Source organism: Microcaecilia unicolor, chromosome 1 (genome assembly GCF_901765095.1).
Source record: "Microcaecilia unicolor chromosome 1, aMicUni1.1, whole genome shotgun sequence".
Taxonomy (NCBI): domain Eukaryota; kingdom Metazoa; phylum Chordata; class Amphibia; order Gymnophiona; family Siphonopidae; genus Microcaecilia; species Microcaecilia unicolor.
The window spans coordinates 469,727,509-469,749,516 of NC_044031.1; the positions used below are offsets into that span (position 1 = coordinate 469,727,509).

The 22,008-nt window shown below is 44.6% G+C and overlaps 1 protein-coding gene across 4 annotated transcripts in view; it reads right to left on the reverse strand.

The window, feature by feature from the left end:
- The window catches only part of OSBPL1A (oxysterol binding protein like 1A), a 548,756-nt gene that overhangs the window by 331,642 nt on the left and 195,106 nt on the right, over nt 1–22,008 (reverse strand). For all 4 annotated transcript variants that reach the window (XM_030213649.1, XM_030213658.1, XM_030213630.1 and 1 more), the window contains one exon: nt 21,479–21,585. In XM_030213649.1, the coding sequence (XP_030069509.1) occupies nt 21,479–21,585 (107 nt within the window). The remainder of the gene's footprint in view (nt 1–21,478; nt 21,586–22,008) is intronic.

The window sequence follows — 22,008 nt, forward strand, 5'->3', positions numbered from 1 at the left end:
TAACTTTATTTTTGTGGTTTGCACATAATTAATGTTATTGTATTTACTAATATTTATTATGTTTTTATGTATTAAGTAATTAAGCATTTATTATAATTTGTCATTTTTAAGGGTTTTTTTTGAGCATCTATTATTTTTACACTGGTTTTCATCTTTCTATGTTTCAATGGTGCTTTTAAGGTACTTCCCCGGTTTTAGTGACATCACTTTTGTTATTGAAACACATCCTAGATGGCCACCGAAATGCATGGTGCTTTTGATCATTTTTAGCATTTTTTTTTTCACAATTCCAGCAGCAGCTTTAGAAAATAATTGAGGGGAATTGAGATACACCCTCAAGTTTTGTTTTCTTGAAAGTTTCCTTGTGGCTATTTTTAAAAAAATTCCATTTTTAGTAACAGTCTTTTTTTTTTTTTTTTTAATTCTTTATTTATTGTAGTTTTTAACAACATTTTTACAAGCCATTCACTTGTTACCAGAAACGCAGCTGTAGAAAGATATCAGTAAGAAAAAATTATCACAGAAATTAAATTACATCAGCTTTCTTAGACCACATACAGTGGGGGATGTGAAATAGATAATATCATAGGAGTATTATAGGAAAAATTGAATAGCTTTAAAGGCTACGTGTGGTGCCTCTAATTTTACTTTATCCAACATTATTTTTAACTTTTTCAAATCTAGAAATGCTTTCAATTGTTCAGGTGTATAAAAATATATACTTTGTCTCTCCAAATCGTATCAAACATTTACATGGATAGGCAAGGAAGAATGTACCCCCGAGTTACAATACTTCATGCTTCACAGACAAGAAAATCTTTCTCCTTTCTTGAGTTGTTTTAGTAACGTCTGGATAGACCCACATTTTTCCACCCCCAAAAAGTTCTTTGGAGTGTTTAAAATAAAGTCTTATAGCATTAAGGTCTTGTTCGAATACAAAGGAGACTAGTAATGTGGCTCTCTCCGTGGTGTTTTCTATCGATTGCTCCAAAATAGCAGATATATTATTCAGGTCAATAATTTCTCCCCCACCTCTAAAGTCCCCTTCATTTTCCCCAGGCTTTTTAGGAAGATAATAAATCTTGTTAATCGGGGGAATAGCATCTGGAGGTATTTTCAAGCAAATACCTTTTAAATAAGTCAATAGGCAAAGAACCCGGTACTTTTGGGAAATTCAGGAGGCACAGATTCAAACTCCTATTATAATTCTCTATCTGCTCGATTTTTCTGGGAAGAGCCAATTTGTCTTTAACCGTTGTAGAGTTAAATTCTTGTATTTGTTTCATATCGTTTTGAATCAAGTTAACCCTAGTGGTTAGGTCTTCCTTCACTACTTCCACTATCTTTACCATATCTTCAAATTTGAGAAACAAAGCAGATCTCTCACCTGAAGATTTTTGAAGAGTAATGTCCATTTCGTTAAGCTTTGACCAAATTTTTCCAAGACTAACCTCCGTTGTGGTTGTATCTGAGGCTCCGATTAAACCACGGGCATCATTCTCCAAGCGCTTCTGCTGCGGTGCTGGACCCTCGCCAGAGAGTTCTCCCATTGCACTTTTGGCAGTGTGGGAACTATCTTCCACCACCGCTGTTAGCGCCGGGCATGGGGGAATGTTGGAGTCAGAGGGAGGAGATAAAAATGTTTCCAGTCCCAGCAGAGGATCTGCTCCTTCAGTAAGCTCTGCAGCGGGAACTGCTGCCCTCAATTCATTTGAAGAGGCCCTGGTGAGGAATCGATCTCGGCTCTGCTGGTTTGGAGAGGGAGTCGAGGTAGGCGGGGGAAAAAACCTCACCGTCCCTTTTCTCTCTGTATGAGGCATATTAAATGAGGAATTCAGATATCATCCAGCAAGAGCACAGCGTTTCACTAACCACCAACTCACACCGCCATTGACATGCCCCCCAGTAACAGTCTTTTTATGTATAACTAGGAAAAAAGGCCCGTTTCTGACACAAATGAAACGGGTGCTAGCAAGGTTTTCCTTGGAGTGTGTATGTTTGAGAGAGTGTGTGTGAGAGTGTCTCTGTGAGAGAGACAGAGAGAGTGAATGTGCGAGAGTGTGTGTGTGTGACAGAGAGAGAGTGAGACTGGGTGCAAGTGTGTCTGTGACAGTGTGTGTGTGTGAGAATGAGTGTGTGCGAGTGCGTATGTGAGACAGAGCGAGTGTGAGAGTGTGTTTCACACAGATACACTGTGTGTGAGAGAGTATGTGTGCGATACACAGACTCTCTGTGAGACCAAGAGTGTGTGAGTGTGTGACAGAGAGTGAATGTGATAGTGTGAGAGACTGTCACACACACACTCTCTCTCTCTCTCTCACAGTTAGTGTCTTTCTCTCACTCTTACACAGAGATACCTCCCGCCCTCCCTCTGTGGTCTCAGGACTACTACTACTACTACTACTATTTAGCATTTCTATAGCGCTACAAGGCGTACGCAGCGCTGCACAAACATAGAAGAAAGACAGTCCCTGCTCAAAGAGCTTACAATCTAATAGACAAAAAAAAAATAAAGTAAGCAAATCAAATCAATTAATGTGAACGGGAAGGAAGAGAGGAGGGTAGGTGGAGGCCAGTGGTTACAAGTGGTTACGAGTCAAAAGCAATGTTAAAGAGGTGGGCTTTCAGTCTAGATTTAAAGGTGGCCAAGGATGGGGCAAGACGTAGGAGCTCAGGAAGTTTATTCCAGGCATAGGGTGCAGCGAGACAGAAGGCGCGAAGTCTGGAGTTGGCAGTAGTGGAGAAGGGAACAGATAAGAAGGATTTATCCATGGAGCGGAGTGCACGGGAAGGGGTGTAGGGAAGGACGAGCGTGGAGAGATACTGGGGAGCAGCAGAGTGAGTACATTTATAGGTTAGTAGAAGAAGTTTGAACATGATGCGAAAATGGATAGGGAGCCAGTGAAGGGACTTGAGGAGAGGGGTAGTATGAGTAAAGCGACCCTGGCGGAAGACGAGACGGGCAGCAGAGTTTTGAACCAATTGGAGAGGGGAGAGGTGACTAAGTGGGAGGCCAGCAAGAAGCAGATTGCAGTAGTCTAAACAAGAGGTGACAAGGGTGTGGATGAGGGTTTTGGTAGAGTGCTCGGAAAGAAAGGGGCGGATTTTACGGATGTTGTAAAGAAACGACAGGTCTTGGCAATCTGCTGGATATGAGCAGAGAAGGAGAGAGAAGAGTCAAAGATGACCCCAAGGTTTCGAGCTGAGGAGACAGGGAGAATGAGAGAGCCATCAACAGAAATAGAAAACGGGGGGAGCGGGGAGGTGGGTTTGGTATGCTGACCCCTTCCCCTCAGGTCTCAGGATCCCCTCCCCTCTCTCAGATCTCAGGACGCCCTCTCCCTCTGCGTTTCCCTCCCCTCTGCTGTCAGGACCCCCTGCCTCTCCCCCCCTCTGCGTGTTTGGCAGCACCGTGCGAGTGTGTGTGTGTGACAGAGAAAGTGAGACTGGGTGCGAGTGTGTCTGTGTGAGAGAGTGTGTGTGATTGTCCTCTCTCCCCTGCCCCCTCCAGCCACCCAGCAATTCTCCTCTCCCCTGGCCCCCCCTCCAGCCACCCCGCTATTCTGCTGTCTCCCCTGTCCCCCTCCAGCCACCCAGCGATTGTCCTCTGTCTCTTGCCCCCCCCTCGAGCCATGCAGCGATTCTCGTGTCTCCCCTGCCCCCCCTCCAGCCACCCAGCCTGCCCCCCCTTCAGCCACTCTGCGATTCTCCTCTGTCCCCTGACCCCCCTGCAGCCACCCAGTGATTGTCCGCTGCCCCCCCCCCCCCCCGCAGCCACCCTGCGATGTTTTAGTGCAAAATTAGGGAGAAGTAATAAAACGCACCTGCAACGTTGTGAAGCTGGCACCATGGCTTCATTGAAGGGTTCGTATCATTCGTCTGTCACATCTGTCTGTGCTCCGCCCTCGCGTCATGACGTTTTCACGTGGTTCCCTCTGATAGGTCCACCGCCCTCGTCATCACGTTTTGACGCAAGGGCGGGGCACAGAGAGATGTGACAGACTTACGATGTTACGAACCCTTCACTGACGCCACGGAGTCAGCTTCAGAACTTTGGAGGTGCATTTTATTATAGTAGATTTGAGTTTTATGAACATTATCCTAATAAGCTTTTATCATTTTAAGTTGATTTTAATACAATCTGGTTATTATTCATTTGTTTTTAGTAGTTTGCCATGTGATCTATGAACTCCATAGCTTGTATTAAAACGAGCGCCGATTTAGGCATGGCAGTTCCTACAGTTTTCACTGTGAGAAAAGTGAGGAGCTGCCTTAGAGCAAACTGGTTTTGTGCTCATATTTTATCTACTTTTATATCTATGAGCTGGTTTAAATTTGTTTGAATTGTCTCATTTTTACTATAGGAAGTCTTGGATGCACAAATTCTAACTAAGGGGAAGTATTTTATAACCCCTTATTAGATATATGTCCTTTAATGATCATCTATGTTATTGAATATGACTGCACCATATTTGTTCACTTTTTTCACAAGCATGCACTGATGGATTAGTTTTAAGCACATCTATAGCACTATGGGCCCCTTTTACCAAGCTGCGGCAAAAGGGGGTCTGTGCGGGCATCAACACGTGTTTTTGACACATGCTGAGGCCCCTTTTACTGTAGTTGATAAAAGGTAAGTCTTTCTTTTCTTTTTTGTTTTTTAAAGAAATGGCTGTGTGGCAAGTCTATACATAGGTAATGTTTGTAATTAGATGTGTAAGAGGAAGACGTGCAAGAAATTCTATCAAGCACCTAATTTACTTTGAGCACTGAGCCCAGCACAGTAATTGATGATTGCAAACTCCAACTTAAAAATTAGAAATTTTTTTTTTCGGGGGTGGAGGGAGGTGGTGGTGGCAGCAGGTTGATGGGAATGGAGAGCATGGAATAGTAACCATAGTAAGATGTACAGTACAAAATTGCAACTATCCCCCCCCCCCCCCCCCAAAAAAAAAAAGAACCATAGGATCCATAATGTCGGAATTAAATTCTGGTATGCTACATTTTCTATATGTCTCTATAGGGTTTCCCTCTTAGCTTTTAAAAAGAAAGACTATCACTTAAGGACTACAAAAGAAAGTGCAGGTTCAGAGCCAAAAAAATGTTTCCGGTAAAACTTAGTTCTCACAATGCCACAGTACTGTTTCTGGTTCCTATGCTATGCTCCCTATGAAGCGAGAGGGAGATCTCACTTTGTTTTTCTGTTAAAACACAAAACAAAACAAAAAAAACCCAAACAAAATAGGGGTAGGAAGAAAGGGGGATGTGGATACAGTGAAAAAAGTCACATTTGCTGTGCATGACTGTAATTACTCCTAACAGATTCTGTACTGCACTGAACTCATTGCACCAAGGAGGCCTGTCTCAGCACAGCATACAATTTGGTCGTGCATCAGATGTACCAACTGATGAACTATATGAGGCCTGAGTTTTCACTGAGTCCATTAGAAGATAGTAAGGATCAGTCAACACTAGATTAAACATTTAAAGAACATAGCTTAGAATCCTATTAAGATACAAGTACCTCTCCCATGAAATTCTACAGTCAGTAGGCAGCAGATATCTCATCCTCATCATGTTGTAGAGAGGACAGGATGGGTCAGTGGAATCGTCAAAGAATCGTCAAAGAATTATAGAATATTTCACCTCAAAGCCACCATTTCAAATTCCATCTAAAGTGACCCATGAAATGAGATTGTGGCCCAGCCTGCGACAAGTGTTGTACACTTCCCTGAGGACTTACGAACCCTGGATCAAGTAGGAATAGGAATCCTGCTCTCACGGGGGGGGGGGGGGGGGGGGGGGGGGGGGGGGAGGCAGGTGTCAGTCATTATGAAGGGGGCTTCTGGTAGCTGGAATTGAGCCCATGATTCAGGAGATGGGTCTCTGCCTCAGGATTACTGCTGCAATGAGTGGCTGTGAATGAAGGCTTATATAGCACAAGGATCCCAGCACTGGTTCAGACTTAGCTGGAAATAACAAAAAATGAAGGAAAAACTACTGGAACAATATTTTTTTCAGTCCAGTTACAGGGGTCAGTGGCATTCGCCTGTCTGATTCCTCTAAAACTATAAACTCTGCTACACAACTTCATCAGTGAACTTGTGACAAGGCCACAATGAGAGAGATCTGATAGTATCTATGACTATGTGCTTCACTGTGGCATTGAGAAAGCCATAAAAATTCCAGCAAAAGGTCAGATGATTCACATTTGCCAATTCTACGGTTTTAGGAAAGAGCTCCTCTCTTCTCAGACTACATTAGAAAACATTTTCCTCAAGCCTCAGTATATTTCAAATTCTCTTCACTTTTAAATGTTTGTGTACAGTCAGGCCAGATTTAAGCACAGGCAACATAAGTAACTGCCTAGGGCACCATATTTTGAAAAGTACCAAATACCTAGACTAAACTACAGTCCAATTCTGGTTATTTTAGAGTAGAAATCTCTCTCCACCAACATCTTAAATCCAGACCTTGCTTATAGTGCAACTTAAGCAAACAAAAACACATCTGCAAGGCAGACCATGTCACAAAGTTACATGCTCAAAAGAATACTATAATATACTAAAAAGAAAATCAAAAATAAAGCATCTCATATCACGATGGTTGCCATACTCAAAATGCAAGACAGGTGGCTCAAGCACATTTACACGTTTAGGTCATAATCATCAAAACATCCTACACAGTTACAAAATCCTCAAGCACTTCCACCTTTAGACTTTCCCTTCACAAATTAGCAGAGCAGGTGAGCCTGCTTTCCCATTCAAAACTGTCTAGGGAATTTTTTTTTTTTTTAAAGAGAACTGTACCTTCCATTCCTTTCATATGGGTACCCGGCCCCCCCCCCCCCCCCCCCCCCATTCACAATAATGCACGTAGCTGCAAAAATGGAAAATTGTACGTTATTGCTTCTTCCAACTTAATCCTGCTCCCAAGGCTGCTTACTTTTACCCACAGAAGGGATATGTTATGGTAAAATTATGTCTTACCTGATAATTTTCTTTCCTTTAACGCAGCAGATGAATCCAGGAACTAGTGGGTTAAGTCCGCCTACCAGCAGGTGGAGATAGAGATAAACAAACTAAAGCCGCAGTGATGCCAGACGGCCAGCTCCTTACTCAGTTAGTATGTCATTCGTAAGCATTTGCCAAGGCCAAAAATATGAAACCAATAACAACCAGAAAACATCCTCACTATGAAAAACAGAACCAAATAAGAACTTCAAAATAACTGCAACTTGATTCAGAAATCGGAATCCTTTCCACGTTCCCATATCTGTCTGAACTCTGCAAAAGAAAACCCGGAAGGATAAAATAGCCACACTGCAAGGAAAATGAAAAAACAGTCAGCTGAACTAGGGAGGGATCCTGGATTCATCTGTTGCGTTAAAGGAAAGAAAATTATCAGGTAAGACAATTTTACCTTCCTTGTCACTTGCAGCAGATAAATCCAGGAACTAGTGGGATGTACCAAAGCATTCCTTAAGTAGGGTGGGAAGCAAAGCTCCCCGCGCCAACACTCCCGCCCAAAACTCGCATCCTCCCGAGCAGACACGTCTAGCATGTAATGCTTCGCAAAAGTATGACGGAATGCACAAGCAGCCGCCCAACAAATCTCTTCCAGAGATAAGGCCGACGCCTCCGCCCAAGAAGCCATCTGTGCCCGAGTAGAATGCGCCTTCAAGGCCACTGGAGACGCCCGCTCTTGTAGCAGATACGCTGCTCCAATGGCTTCCCTAATCCAGCGAGCAATAGAAGCCTTAGAAGCCGCCTCACCTCTTTTCAATCCTGACAAGAGCACAAAGAGATGATCTGAGCGTCGAAACTCGTTAGAGATCTGCAAGTATCGAAACAAGGCTCTCCGCACGTCCAGGAAACGTAGCAAGGCAAACTCCCCCGGATAATCCTCTCTTCAAAAAGATGGAAGATAAACCGCCTGATAGACATGGAAAGCCGAAACCACTTTAGGCAGAAATGACAGCACTGTCTGGATCGACAACCCTGCTTCAGAAAACTGCAAAAAAGGATCTCTGGAAGACAAAGCCTGAATTTCAGAAATCCTCCTAGCCGAAGCAATGGCCACCAAAAACACTGTCTTAAGTGTTAGATCCTTCTCAGAAACCTCATTCAACGGCTCAAACGATGGGGCCTGGAGGGCTCGCAGTACCACATTCAAATGCCACATTTGGCACTGCTGCCGCAGAGGAGGCCAAAGCCAAAGAGCCCCGCGTAGGAAATGGACCACATCAGAGAGAGCTGCTAAAGAGGAACCATCCAGTTTGCCCCTAAAACAAGCTAGCACGGTCACCTATACTCGAAGGGAATTATATGCCAATCCCTTTTGAAGACCATCCTGAAGGAACTCCAGAATGTCCACCCGAAAAGGCGATTCAGCACGCAAAGCACACCACGCCGAGAAAGCTTTCCACACTCGCGCATACGCTGCTGAAGTAGACTGCTTCCGTGCCCCCAAAAGAGTGGCAATGACTGGTCCTGAAAATCCCTTCTTCCTCAGCTGCCGCCTCTCTATAGCCAGGCTATAGCCTCCCCTCACCCTCCCCACTGACAGTTTGAACTTCGTGGGTGTGGCTTGGATCTCTTTCAGGGAGAGAAAACTAACAACTTATAGCAGCAGCTTCAGAGAGCATTTTCCATCTCACAGATAGGCTGCAGAGAATACCTTCTCCTGCTTTAGACTTAGTCCCGCCCACCCTACTCCTCTACCCATCCACCCCTAGAGTGACATGTCTTATATAACCTCCCTATCAACCCACTCATTACTTTTACCTCACCCATTTCTATTCTTCTATCACCTTCTCCTACTACTCCAACCAGAGTTACACCTAATCACACTGACCACCCTTCAACATCTTCAGTCCTTCTGTGACTATTCTCTTGTGCTTGAGTGCTTAAATATTTTAAATTTAAATGCTTTACTTTTTGTCTATTAGATTGTAAGCTCTTTGAGCAGGGACTGTCTTTCTTCTGTGTTTGTACAGCGCTGCGTACACTTTGTAGCGCTCTAGAAATGTTAAATAGTAGTAGTAGTAGTAGTAGGCTGTAAAACCAAAGCGGGAGGGATTTTCCATCTGAACTGGTCCTTGATGCAGCAGATCGGGAGTCACCGTAAGTCGCAATGGTGGCTCAGAGTGCTCGAACGAGATCTGCATACCACGGCCGTTGGGGCCACTAGAACGACTGGCCCCCGATGTCGCCCTATGCAGCAAAGAACTCTCCCTATTAGAGGCCGCGGAGAAAAAACATACAGTAGCTGTTGTTCCGGCCATGGCTGGAGAAGAGCGTCAAATCCTGCGGATGCTGGCTGCCATTTGCGGCTGAAGAACTGGGGAACTTTGGCATTGCAAGCCATGGCCATGAGATCCATTACTGGTCTTCCCCAACGTTGACAGATCAGCCGAAAAGCCGAGTCCTACAGCGTCCATTCCACTGCGTCCAAAAGAGTCCGGCTGAGAAAATCCGCTTGAACATTATCTTGACCCACAATGTGCGCTGCCGACAGACTGAACATGCACTTCCGCCCATACTAGAAGACGAGACGCTTCCACTGCCAAGAGAAGACTGCGAATGCCCCCCTGCCGTCTGATGTAGGCCACCGTCGTGGTGTTGTCTGAGAATACACGTACAGCCTGCCCCTGCAGAAGGTCCTTAAAACTCCACAGCGCATTCACGACTGCTCGCAACTCCAGACGATTTATCGGCCCAAGTCGCTTCGAGAGGGGTCCACGATCCCTGGGCTACTCGATGAAGACAATGGGCTCCCCAGCCCGCAAGGCTGGCATCCGTCACAACTACCACCCAATTGGGAAACACCAGAGAAACACCCTTCTGCAAACTGGCTGACCGGAGCCACCACGCAAGACTGTCCCTGACCCGGCTCAACCAAGGAAGGCGTCATTGATAATCCAGCGACATCAGCGACCATCTGCTCAAAAGGAAATTCTGAAGAGGCCGCATGTGAGCCCTTACCCATGGAATGACCTCCAAGGTTGCCGTCATGGAACCGAGGAGCTGAACATAGTCCCACACTCGGGGAGTGCGACGACTTAATAAGGTCCGTACCTGAGAAAGCAATTTGATCCTTCGCCCCTCAGGAAGAAACACCTTCCCCCGCTTCATATCAATTTGCACTCCAAGATACTCCAGACTGAGTAGGAACCAGATGACTCGTCCATATTGACCTCCCAACCTAAGGATTGCAACACCGCAATCACTCGGTCGGTGACCACTCGACTCTCCTCTGCTGTCTTCGCCCGAATCGTCGAGATATGGATGCACTCGAATCCCCTCCTTCCGCAGGAACGCCGCAACCACCACCACGACCTTGGAAAAAGTGCATGGGGCAGTGGCCATTCTGAAAGGAAGGGCCGCAGCACCACAAATCTGAGAAATCTCTGATGGGGCTGCCAAATGGGAATGTGCAGGTAAGCTTCCCTCAAATCGAGAGCTGTCAAAAACTCGCCTGGTTGAACAGCAGCAATAACTGCCCTTAATGTCTCCATGCGGAAGTGACGAACCCACAAAAACTGGTTTACTTTTCTGAGATCGAGAATAGGCCAAAAAGCCCCTCCCTTCTTTGGAACCACAAAGAAGATGGAGTACCGTCCTGTGCGCCTTTCGACAGGAGGAACAGGCACGATAGCCCCTATCCTTAGCAGGTCTTGCAAACACTGCAGAACCGCTGTCCTCTTGGCCTGCGATACACAGCAGGACTCCAGAAAAAAGTCTGTGACGGGAGAGAAGAATTCTAGCTTGTAACCTTCTCGCACCACATCGAGAACCCACTGGTCCGAAGTAATTCTGGCCCACTCTGGAAGAAACAGAGAAAGCCAACCACCGATCTGCTCTCCTCCCGAGTGGACCTGCGTCCCATCTGTGGGAAGCCCGAGAAGGAGCCCCCTACGAGAGGGGGGTCCAACCAGACGCTTCTCGTTGCGAAAGGAAGAACACTGCCCAAAACGAGGACGTGGAAAGGCTGTGTTTGACCGCTCCGGGTGATACCGTCATGTCTCTCTGAAACGTGACCTCGAGGCTCCCTGCCTGGAAGTACACTTGGGTCTATCCTCCGGAAGACGCTGAGATTTGGAATCCCCCAAAACAATCTTTCCTAGGTCTTCTCCAAAAAGCAATTTCCCTTGGCAAGGCAATTTAATGAGCCGTTGCTTAGAGGCCATATCTGCGGCCCAATGACGGAGCCACAGAAGACGCCGAGTGGAAACGGTCAAGGCCATGAGTTTGGCTGAAGCACGGACCAAATCATACAAGGCATCCACCAAGTATGCCAGCCCAATATACTACTATAAATCACTTATATAGTGCTACCAGTCGCACGCAATATCCATCAGCGACATCTGAGGAGTTCCCGGCATATCAGACTCCGAAATCGAATCCATGACAGGATGTAGTCAACTGAGACAAGCTCTAGCCGCATAAGAACTACAAACAGAAGCTTGAAGTGTCAAAGCGGCCACCTCAAAGGCACGTTTTAAAGAGGCCTCAAGTCGTCTGTCTTGCATATCCTTAAGTGCTACACCACCTTCCACTGGAAGAGTAGTCTTCTTAGTGACCGCTGTCACCAGGGCATCCACCCTAGGTAGAGCAAACTGCTCTAAACGGTCCGCTGAAACCAGATACAGCCTGGCCATAGCCCTGGCTACTTTCATTCCCCCATCCAGATCCGCCCACTGGGCCGAAATCTTCAATAGCTTCATGTACCGGAAAGGCCTTAGAAAGGTCATCTGGTACTAGCCATCTTGGGGTTGACTGCCTGAAAAGCCGCAACCTCAGGGTCCTCTAATATTCAGGGCTTCCAGCGCCTGAGAAATAAAGGAGGACAACTCCTCCTTATGGAAAATCCTCACGGCGGAAGAGTCCTCCGGTTGGTCAGTGAGGACACCGTCCTCTACCCCCGTCTGCTCCGAGAAAGCCACCACGGAGGAAGCTGCAGGCGACCATATGCAGGACCCCTCCTCAGATCTCAAAGAAAGCCTAGGCTTTTTAAGAGAGGAGAAATCCTCTGGGGAAAAATCCAAAATCTCTTGTTTACCCCCAGACCCCCTGAGAGAATCAAAGGCCAAAGCTGTCGCAGCCGCGTGAGGGATGGGCAATGCCCTTTTCAACAAAAATGCCTGATGGAGTAGCAAAATAAACTCTGGTGAAAACCCATCCCCCGCAACGGAGGTCACAGCCATGGCACCTGCACCACCGCCCACACTGCCTGACGCCCCCCCCCCCCCCCGACTCCCCTATCAGCGGAGAAGCAGCTTTGCCCAAAACCACTACCGGAACCGGCTCCGTGACCGATCGCAAAATGGCGCGAGAATCGCCATGCTCTGGGCGGAAAAGCACGCTCTCGGGGGAGGGGGGTCCACCGCTCCATCGAGTCCCGCCAAATCAGCGTACCCCGCGCTGCAAAGGCCCGCCATTTCCTGCATCGGGAACAGCGTTTTACAGCCTCCACTGCTATCGCCCGTCCCCGAACAGGAACCCAGCAGGACTTACCCCGGACCTTGAAAGCGCGGGAACTGACAGCTGAGCCAAAGAAAAAAAACTCTCAGACTTCACTTCGAGGCAGGCTCAGACAAGCAGGCAACAGATAACAGGACTTGGACAGCATAACACAAACCTGCTCTAAGCAAAAACACACTTCCCTGTGCTTCTCTGTTTCTCTTAAATAAATTCTATGGTTCTCTTTTTTTTTTTTTTTTTTTTTTTTTAAGTGAGGAGGCAGAAACAAACAGGGAAGGAAAGGAACAGCAAAAGCCTGTTCAGAGGGAATTTGAGGTGCAGCAGGGGCCCAGCAACTGCGTATGCTTCCAAAGGGGACACCACCAGTCTGCCACCCCCGGCTCAAACTGGCCACCGGCCCAGGAGCTGGAGAAAAAGCCGTCCACCACCTGCTGAGATGGAGACATACTAACTGAGGAAGGAGCTGGCCCTCTTGCATCATTGCCTTTAGTTTGTTTATCTCTATCTTCACCTGCTGGTACTTGGACTTAACCCACTAGTTCCTGGATTCATCTGCTGCAAGTGACAAGGAAATTATGTTAAACAGGCATTTATTACTCGCCAATTCTCTTAAATTAGATTCAAGTTACAATGTACAAAATTCAAAACAGATAACTGTCAGGAATTACAAATAAAAACAAACAAAAGCTAAATACAATAATGCTAAAACTTCCAAGGTTAAGTTAACAAATATGTTTTTAGGGCTTTACGGAATAAGAAATAATTACCTAGTGTCGAAGTTCAGAAGGAAGTTTACTCCAATATTGAACTGCAAATTTCAGACTATTAACTCAGGTAAATTTTGAAGAATGCCCTTCCCACTAACACTATGTTGTGGAACTAGCTAGCATGAACAAAAATTTAGGGTGGATTTTTTTTCTTTGTAGGAGACATTCATTCAGATAGTGTACATTCCCTTCAAATAAGGGAGCCATGCTGAGTAATTTAAATTTGAAGATTGCCTAACTATACAGACAAAATCATAGTTGAGACACGCTTAGAAAAATATTTTCCATTTATTGTGTTAGTTTTGGGAATTGACCCCTGCACTGTACAGGAGGAAATGTGTATCTATTTCTCTGGTATTGTGCTGCATGCAGTCTGGCTTCTAGAGGTTTCAAGTTAACGTCTGTCTAAGTATTTCTACTTTTGTGTTTGTGGTTACTTATCCTGTATTTGGAGAGGGTATATTTATGTTCTGCATGTGTGACCAAGGCCAGATATTCTGTTAGCATTGTCCATTGGGAACTGTAGCAATCCCGTTTGTTCAATTTTCCCAATAAGTGTACTGATGCTCTGGGCTTCCTGTGATATTTACGATGCTGATTTTTTCCTAGGAAATGGTAGATTTGTTCTATACACCAAGGGGGTCTTTTACTAAGGCGCGCTGGCGTTTTTAGTGTGCGCTAAAAATAGGTGCACGCTAAATGCTAGAGACACCCAAAGGAATACACTGGCATCTCTAGAGTTTAGCACATGCTAAAAACACCAGCACGCCTTACTAAAAGACCCTTCAAGTGACTTTTGTAGGATTTGTATAAATTCATAAAATGACTGCTACTAGAAAGGGGTTATGCTATTACTGAGATGAAACCAGAATCAAACTTTTTGTGTATAGGGAATTCTATGGGGAAATGCCATAGTTCTGCTCTGTACCCACTGTTGTATCAGGAAAGCTTCTGTGTATGCAGAATATATGTTTGTTTTAACGCTGTGACGATGAAGAGTCAGGGGTCAGTATTTTTAATATTATAATTCCAGGCAACATAATTCAACTTAATTTTTGTTCAGTATAAACAATTTGGACTATAAGTTGCATTCTTCTTTTCTGTGAGGCAAATGCCTGGCTAGTGTTCTGAGTGAGGGACCTCCTTACGCTCCTCCCTGACTAGAGTTTCATGTGGGCTCTTTCTTTAGGTTGCCTTTAGGAGGGGAGAGCACGATGCAGTTCAACCTCATACCTCACCTCAGACAGCAGACTGCCTTGAACTGCCCCTGAGTGTAAGTGCTGCCAGTGGAGGAGGCCAAGAGGAAAAAAAAAATATGTCGGGAGGGGAAGTGCTGCCTGTGGAGGGTGGGGAGAGAAAGGCTAGGATAAAAGTGCTACTAGTAAGGGGGGAGGGGGCTATATTCTTTTCTATCCATATGGGAAAAGGTGATATATTTTAATTCTTTTCACTGATTAGTCATGGACATTCAAAGAGGGTCAATTAGCCATTCTGCCATGTTCCCTATTACCTGTCTAATTGTGTTTTAGCTTTTAAATAGTTTAAAGTACATTTTCTGGTATTTCACAGTCAAGTGGCCAATGACTAGCAAATACTTCAACTTGAGAAATTTGGGTTGGTGTGTCCAGAGTATCAAGCAAGCTTGAAAAGTGTGCCCTCAAATTAAAAAAGGCTGGGAAGCACTAGCCTAATGGTTAGAGCAATGGGCTGAGAACCAGGAAAACCTGGTTCAAATCCCACTGCTGCTCCTTGTGATCTTGGTTAAGTGACTTCACACTCTTTTGCCTCATGCAACTCAGACTGAGCCCTCCAGGGACAGAAAAATACCTAATGTACCTGAATGCCCTGTCCCTTCCTAATCTTTTTCCCCTCCCCCTACCGCTGTCTACCACTGGAACTCACTGCCCACCCATGTCCTCTCCCATCTTGCTCACTACTGCAATACCCTACTCACCCCCGTCCCTCACCACCTCACCATCTCTCCTGTCCCCCTCCTCCTTCCTAGCTCTCAACCTTCAACACTTCCTTCCTGCCATTAACCCATCCCCATTCCTCCTAAGTGCATCCCGTCTTCGTCGCCCTACCTCCCCCACCCTCCTCCGCACTCTCTTGCTCCTCCTCCTGCTATCCGCAGGAGACATCAATCCCAATCCAGGTCCCCCACACCTGTCCTCGTCCTATCCATGCAAACGTTTCCGGGATGTCTCCAATCTCATATCTATTCCCCTCCTCCCCCCCTCTTTCCTCCCCTTCTCATGTACACTGTGGAATGCCCACTCGGTCTGCAACAAACTTCCCTTCACCCACGATCTCTTCATCTCTCATTCCCTTCACCTGCTTGCCCTAACTGAAACCTGGCTCTCCCCTGACGACTCTGCCTCAGTTGCGGCTCTATGCCATGGAGGCTCTCTCTTCTCCCATACTCCCCGCCTAGTTGGCCGTGGAGGAGGCGTCGGGTTACTACTCTCGCCCTCCTGTAGCTTCCAACCCCTCCTCCTACCACAGTCTCACTGCTTTTCATCCTTTGAAGTCCACTCCATCCGTCTATTCTACCCGTTGCCACTCAGAGTGGCAGTCATTTACCGCCCCCCTGATAAATCCCTCCCTTCCTTCCTCACCGACTTCGATGCCTGGCTTTCTGTTTTTCTTGAACCCTCATCTCCATCCCTCATTCTCGGAGACTTCAACATACACGTTGATGACCTGTCCAACTCTCACGCTTCTCAGTTCCTCACTCTAACATCCTCCTTCAACCTCCAGCTATGTTCCACCACCCCTACTCACCGTGATGGCCATTGCCTTGACCTCGTCCTCTCCTCTTCCGTTCACTCTCATGGATCTTCCTCCACCCCCATCCCCTTATCTGTTGGTGTTCCCCAGGGATCGGTCCTTGGACCCCTTCTCTTCTCAATCTACACCTCTTCCCTGGGCTCCCTGATCTCATCTCATGGTTTCCAGTATCATCTCTATGCTGATGACACCCAACTGTATCTCTCCACACCAGACATCACCGCGGAGACCCAGGCAAAGGTATCGGCCTGCTTATCCGACATTGCTGCCTGGATGTCCAACCGCCACCTGAAACTGAACATGTCCAAGACCGAGCTTATCGTCTTTCCACCAAAACCCACTTCTCCTCTTCCTCCACTTTCTATCTCAGTTGATAACACCCTCATCCTCCCCGTCTCATCTGCCCGCAACCTCGGAGTCATCTTTGACTCCTCTCTCTCCTTCTCTGCGCATATCCAGCAGATAGCCAAGACCTGTCGCTTCTTCCTCTTTAACATCAGCAAAATTCGCCCTTTCCTCTCTGAACACACCACCCGAACTCTCGTCCACGCTCTCATTACCTCTCGCCTGGACTACTGCAACTTACTCCTCACCGGCCTCCCACTTAGCCATCTATCCCCCCTTCAGTCTGTTCAGAACTCTGCTGCACGTCTCATATTCCGCCAGAACCGATATACTCATATCACCCCTCTCCTCAGGTCACTTCACTGGCTTCCGATCAGATACCGCATTCAATTCAAGCTTCTCCTTCTTACCTACAAATGCACTCAGTCTGCTGCCCCTCACTACCTCTCTACCCTCATCTCCCCTTACGTTCCCGCCCGTAACCTCCGTTCACAGGATAAATCCCTCCTCTCAGTACCCTTCTCCACCACCGCCAACTCCAGGCTCCGCTCATTCTGCCTCGCCTCACCCTATGCTTGGAACAACCTTCCTGAACCCTTACGCCAAGCCCCCTCCCTGCCCGTCTTCAAGTCTTTGCTTAAAGCCCACCTCTTCAATGCTGCGTTCGGCACCTAACCCTTACCGTTCAGTGAATCCAGACTGCCCCAATTTGACTGCCCCTATCGGACCGACCGTTCACTTGTCTATTACATTGTAAGCTCTTTGAGCAGGGACTGTCTCTCTTTGTTAAATTGTACAGCGCTGCGTAACCCTAGTAGCGCTCTAGAAATGTTAAGTAGTAGTAGTAGTAATGTACACTGCCTCAATAGCTTTCAGGTTTGCAGGTAGTATATAACACAAGAAATAAAACAAGCCCTTGAACCACATTTTCACATTTACTTAAAATGTAGTCTATTCATTTGTTGGAATAAATGTAGGTGGTAAATAATTTTGCAGCTCCTGAAGTATAATTTAGGGGACTCATGTTTTTAGAGCCGTACCAAATAGCATATGTTACTATTCAGCTGAATACAAATAATGAAAATTATTATTCACCTGAATACAAATACCAAATACAAATAATGGGCATTGAGCTTTAACAAATAAAAGAAGCAACAAGAAATCAGAGATCTAGTATTCATATCAGTAGGATTTAGCACAGTAGAGCCCCAGATTATTTGTATTTGAATTTAAATCACTATTTGGCCAAATATGAATAATGTATTTGGAGCACTATTCAGGGCTGAATCAAATCAAATATTTGGTACAGCCCTACTTGTTTTGAATACCTCTGGTAATAGAACACAGTAATCTACTGCATGCAATCCCTGCATAGCTCAGACAACAAGAGATCTAGAAAGTGAAAAGCAGTGAAACACAGGAGTTGTAAAAACAGAGGAATGTGCTATAGGCAGGACTGTGCAGACCACTACAATCTAGCTCCTATATAGGGCTAATTGATGTTCCTGGGAAATTCTTCTTGACCAACATGCTTGGAGTGTTTGTCACTAGTGAATCGCTACACTCAAGAGTATTATGGGACTATCCTTTCAGTAGACTGAAGGAGTAAAGTCATTTGAAGCAAAGTTAGTAGCAGGGGGTATTAAGTTAAAGGAAGTCAGCACACCCCTCATGAAGTGGCCCTAATGTTACTGGTTACCACGATAAATGTGAAAGTTAAACCAGCCTGTCTCAAAGAGCACAGGAATGAAGTGGAATTTAGCCCATCTGTGCATAATACTGACCCTTCTCTTTTGTGTTATAGCTCAAATACACAATAAAGAAATGAAGAACGCCTTCAACTCATTGTTTGATGTGGAGAAGCAGCATGTTAAATTAAAAGTTTCCTGAATAAGTAAAGCTGTACCAGTTCTGGAACCATCATTCCTGAGTCATCTGCATTTATGAGAAACCTAGAGACAGGGCTTACACATATGCTACACAGTGAAGCATGCCACCTTCAGAGAAACATTTTTCCACCCACACTAAAACCATGCAGGGCATCCCCCTGCTACACTGTATACAGTGATGTATGTGTTCAGCAAGCTAGTCATTTTGTTCTAGTATTTAAACATGTACCTCAATATTAAAAACAACAAAAGACTCTTAAAATCATTCAAAAAAGTAAAACAATTACAATCCAAAAACAATTCATTTTCACTCTTCCATTTACAAGTTGATTTGTCTATTTTGGCTTAAAAAACAAAATCTGATTTACTTTATAAGTATTCTTCCTTTATCAAGATAAATTAAAAACAAGAAAACAAAAGGCATGACAGTCCTCCTTTATATACGAAATGGTATATGTAAAACAGGTTTATAGCCCACACCATACACACAGAACTGGGGAGGTCACAAGCCCATACATTGGTAAACATTCCAGAACCAGGCTATTAACGTCTTCTGTCTCTCAGAACTCACAATGTGATGTAATAATCACCAAACACACAAGCACAACCATAAATATTTCAGACAAGCTTTTGTTGACTATGGCTGATTAACATTCCTTGAATCTGCTCGAGGCAAGATGGCGGCTTGAAGAGAGCAGAGAGATGTCGCTCCCAACTTACCTCTGCCACTTTGGAGAATCAAAGCTTTTTCCTTATCTCTAATGCCTAAGAGGGGAGGCAGACAACGTGCTAGCTCTGCCCCGTGGTGGGGATGTTGGACCGCTTCTTTATTCCGGGAGCATTGTCAGGATCGCCTTCGCTGCTGGAAAGTGTAGGGAGAGGTCTGCTACACTCCCAACTAGAAGCAGAGACATCACTCAGCCCCAATCTGTGGAATCCTCCTCCTATGCTGGCAGATACATCGAGAAGGGACCAGGAAACCCCGGGCCTCCATCAAGCAACGGGGTCTCCTGGCGCAGGCGCCGACTCAAGTGCTGTAACGCTGGATATCCCCACATTGGCAACAGTGGGTGAAGGAGGAGAGTGTGTTCTTGATGAGAACAGCATGACATTGGTGAGACAGCCGTCGAGGGATCCTACACCTGAGCTTGGCTTACTAAGTAAGTCCTTCTTACCTAAAAAACCTGATACAATAACTTTAGACACTATTTGGGAGGCTTTAGTGGGCCTGGAAACTTCCTTCTCACAAAAGCTTATTTCCTTAAGTCAACAATCTAATACTCTATCGGAAAAAATACCTGAAATAGAAAAAAAAGATTACCACATTGGACAAAGAGATTGGAAACAATTCTAAAACAATACAAAATTGCCAACAAATTCAAGTTAGTTTGATAAAAGAGAATATATATCTTGAGCATTGGATTGAAATCCTGGAAAATCATCAACATTCAAATACATTGAGATTAATAAATTTTCCTAAGCAGGTTTCAATCTCTCCTCTTATAACTTTCAAAAAATATTTAACAAATTCTGAAAATTCCAGAACAGGCACATCCTTCCATATCAAAAATTTACTATTTACTAACTTTTGTAAAAAAAAAAAAAAAAAGATTTATTGCAAGATGTAGGATTGGAAGTGCCAACAGAGACTCTGGATATGAACTTAACTCAAATACTTGAAGATGATAGAGTGGGATTGACAACAGCAACACTGATAGTAACTTTTATACTACAGCCCGATAGAGATTGGATTTTGAAGCAATTTTTTCTCCAAAGAGAACAAACTTTTTTGAACTGTAAAGTAAGAATGTTTCCAGATGTCTCAAAAGCAACCCAAAGGAAACGACAAGAGTTTCTTAAATTGCGCCCCAAAGTATTACGGCTGGGTGCTTTATTCTGGTTAAACTTTCCCTGCAAATGTGTAATAAAGTTAAACTCAATTATGTATTTTTTGATTCTAAACAACTAAATACTTTCTTAGAATCTAAGATAGCAGAATCACCTATGTCACAACCAAGAATTGTAATCACCTCTACTCTGTAATTAGAATTAGCAATCGTGGAATCTCTATTCAGTCACATAATTTTTTTTTTTTGGTAGTTTTTTTCTTTACTATTTCCTTAATATTGTGAATTGCCTCCTAATTGCAGACTATAGATGAGTAAATTTATCATGTAATTGGATAATTATGGTAGATTTAATTATTAGAATTTGTCATAACAGTCATCTTTTCTGTTTTCAAGAATTGTACTTGAATTAAATTGTAAATGCATTAAAAATAAAATTAAAAAAAACATTCCTTGAATCTGTTATATTTTACTTTTTACCACATGTCCATTAATAAATAAATTTCAGATTTAGGTCCCATCAGAAATCAGGTGGGCATACAGCCATGCTGATCATCAGTATGCTACCAATGCCTCTCATTAATAAAGGCATGTGGCAGATGTCCAATGATCACGGACAGGCGGTCAGATTTAGAGAACATTGCTCAAGCTAGTACTCATCACAGATCTTAACTGGCATATTTTCATTTTTTTTTTCTAAGCATTCTGAAAATCTGACGGGCTTTACATATCAAAGAAAAAAAAAAAACACACAAAACCAAACCACACATAAATTGTGCAGTTCTCCATTAGTTTGTAAGGTTAGTTGTGCTGTGTTTCAAATCATTCTGGATACTACCTTGTTTCCAGGCACTACCAGGGTCACAGCTGTGAATATAATCCTTATTCCAAGACAGGTCTAGTCACACTAGCTCTTTCTGCTCCAGAAATTACTAATACTCTTGGCCTCCTATGATGCAATGGTGGTTATAACAGCATTACTTCCTACTTGCAAATCTGCAGTGAAGAGGAGGTTGAGGGAAAAGGAGAGGAAATGAACAAAATTTCCCTATGTCTGTTTTGTAAAACAGACTGGCAAAGCCAACAGTGGATCTTTTGTTAGCTAGTGAGGGAGGTGCAGAAAAAAAAACCCGGTGGTAATCAAAGATAGCATTTTATTCCCACCTCCATCATCATGAATCATCCCGGGCCAAGTCACCAACTGGTTACCTTACTGAATTTGAAGCATGTCTAAAAGGAGAGTTATTTATCTAAAGGCATTTCTAGTACTCCTTTTCTAAAATGTGCCACACGAGCAAACATAACCCATTCATGAAAAATTAATGTGCCGCTCTTCCAGTATAACACATACTGACCACTTCATGCCTGGAGATCAGAGCAAGGCAATTATTGAGTGTTGCCAAGGTTTCCTTAGATGCATCGGAAACATCTCGTACTTTCTGAAGAGCTGGGAGAGGCATATCTGAAAGAAGCCAAAATGCAGATGAAGTGAGCTTTGCTCTCAGTGATGTCTGTACTTGACATCACTTCAGATTTACAGAAAAACTTACCACTTTTTTCACTAATATTTGCATGAGATGATCAAGTACTGTTTTGAGATTATGTGCATATACTGGCGCCTACTTTTCATTATAGAATACCAGTACAAATATGCTCATGTATGCATGAGCAGAGCACTTACACCAGACAGAGCTGGCATAACTATGTATGCGTATATGCAGCCCAGATGCCACCCATGTGTATGCCCATCTACAAAAACATGCTATCAAACATATGTGCATACTTATATAAAGCGAATGCTACATACCTGTAGAAGGTATTCTCCGAGGACAGCAGGCTGATTGTTCTCACTGATGGGTTGACGTCCTCGGCAGCCCCCTCCATC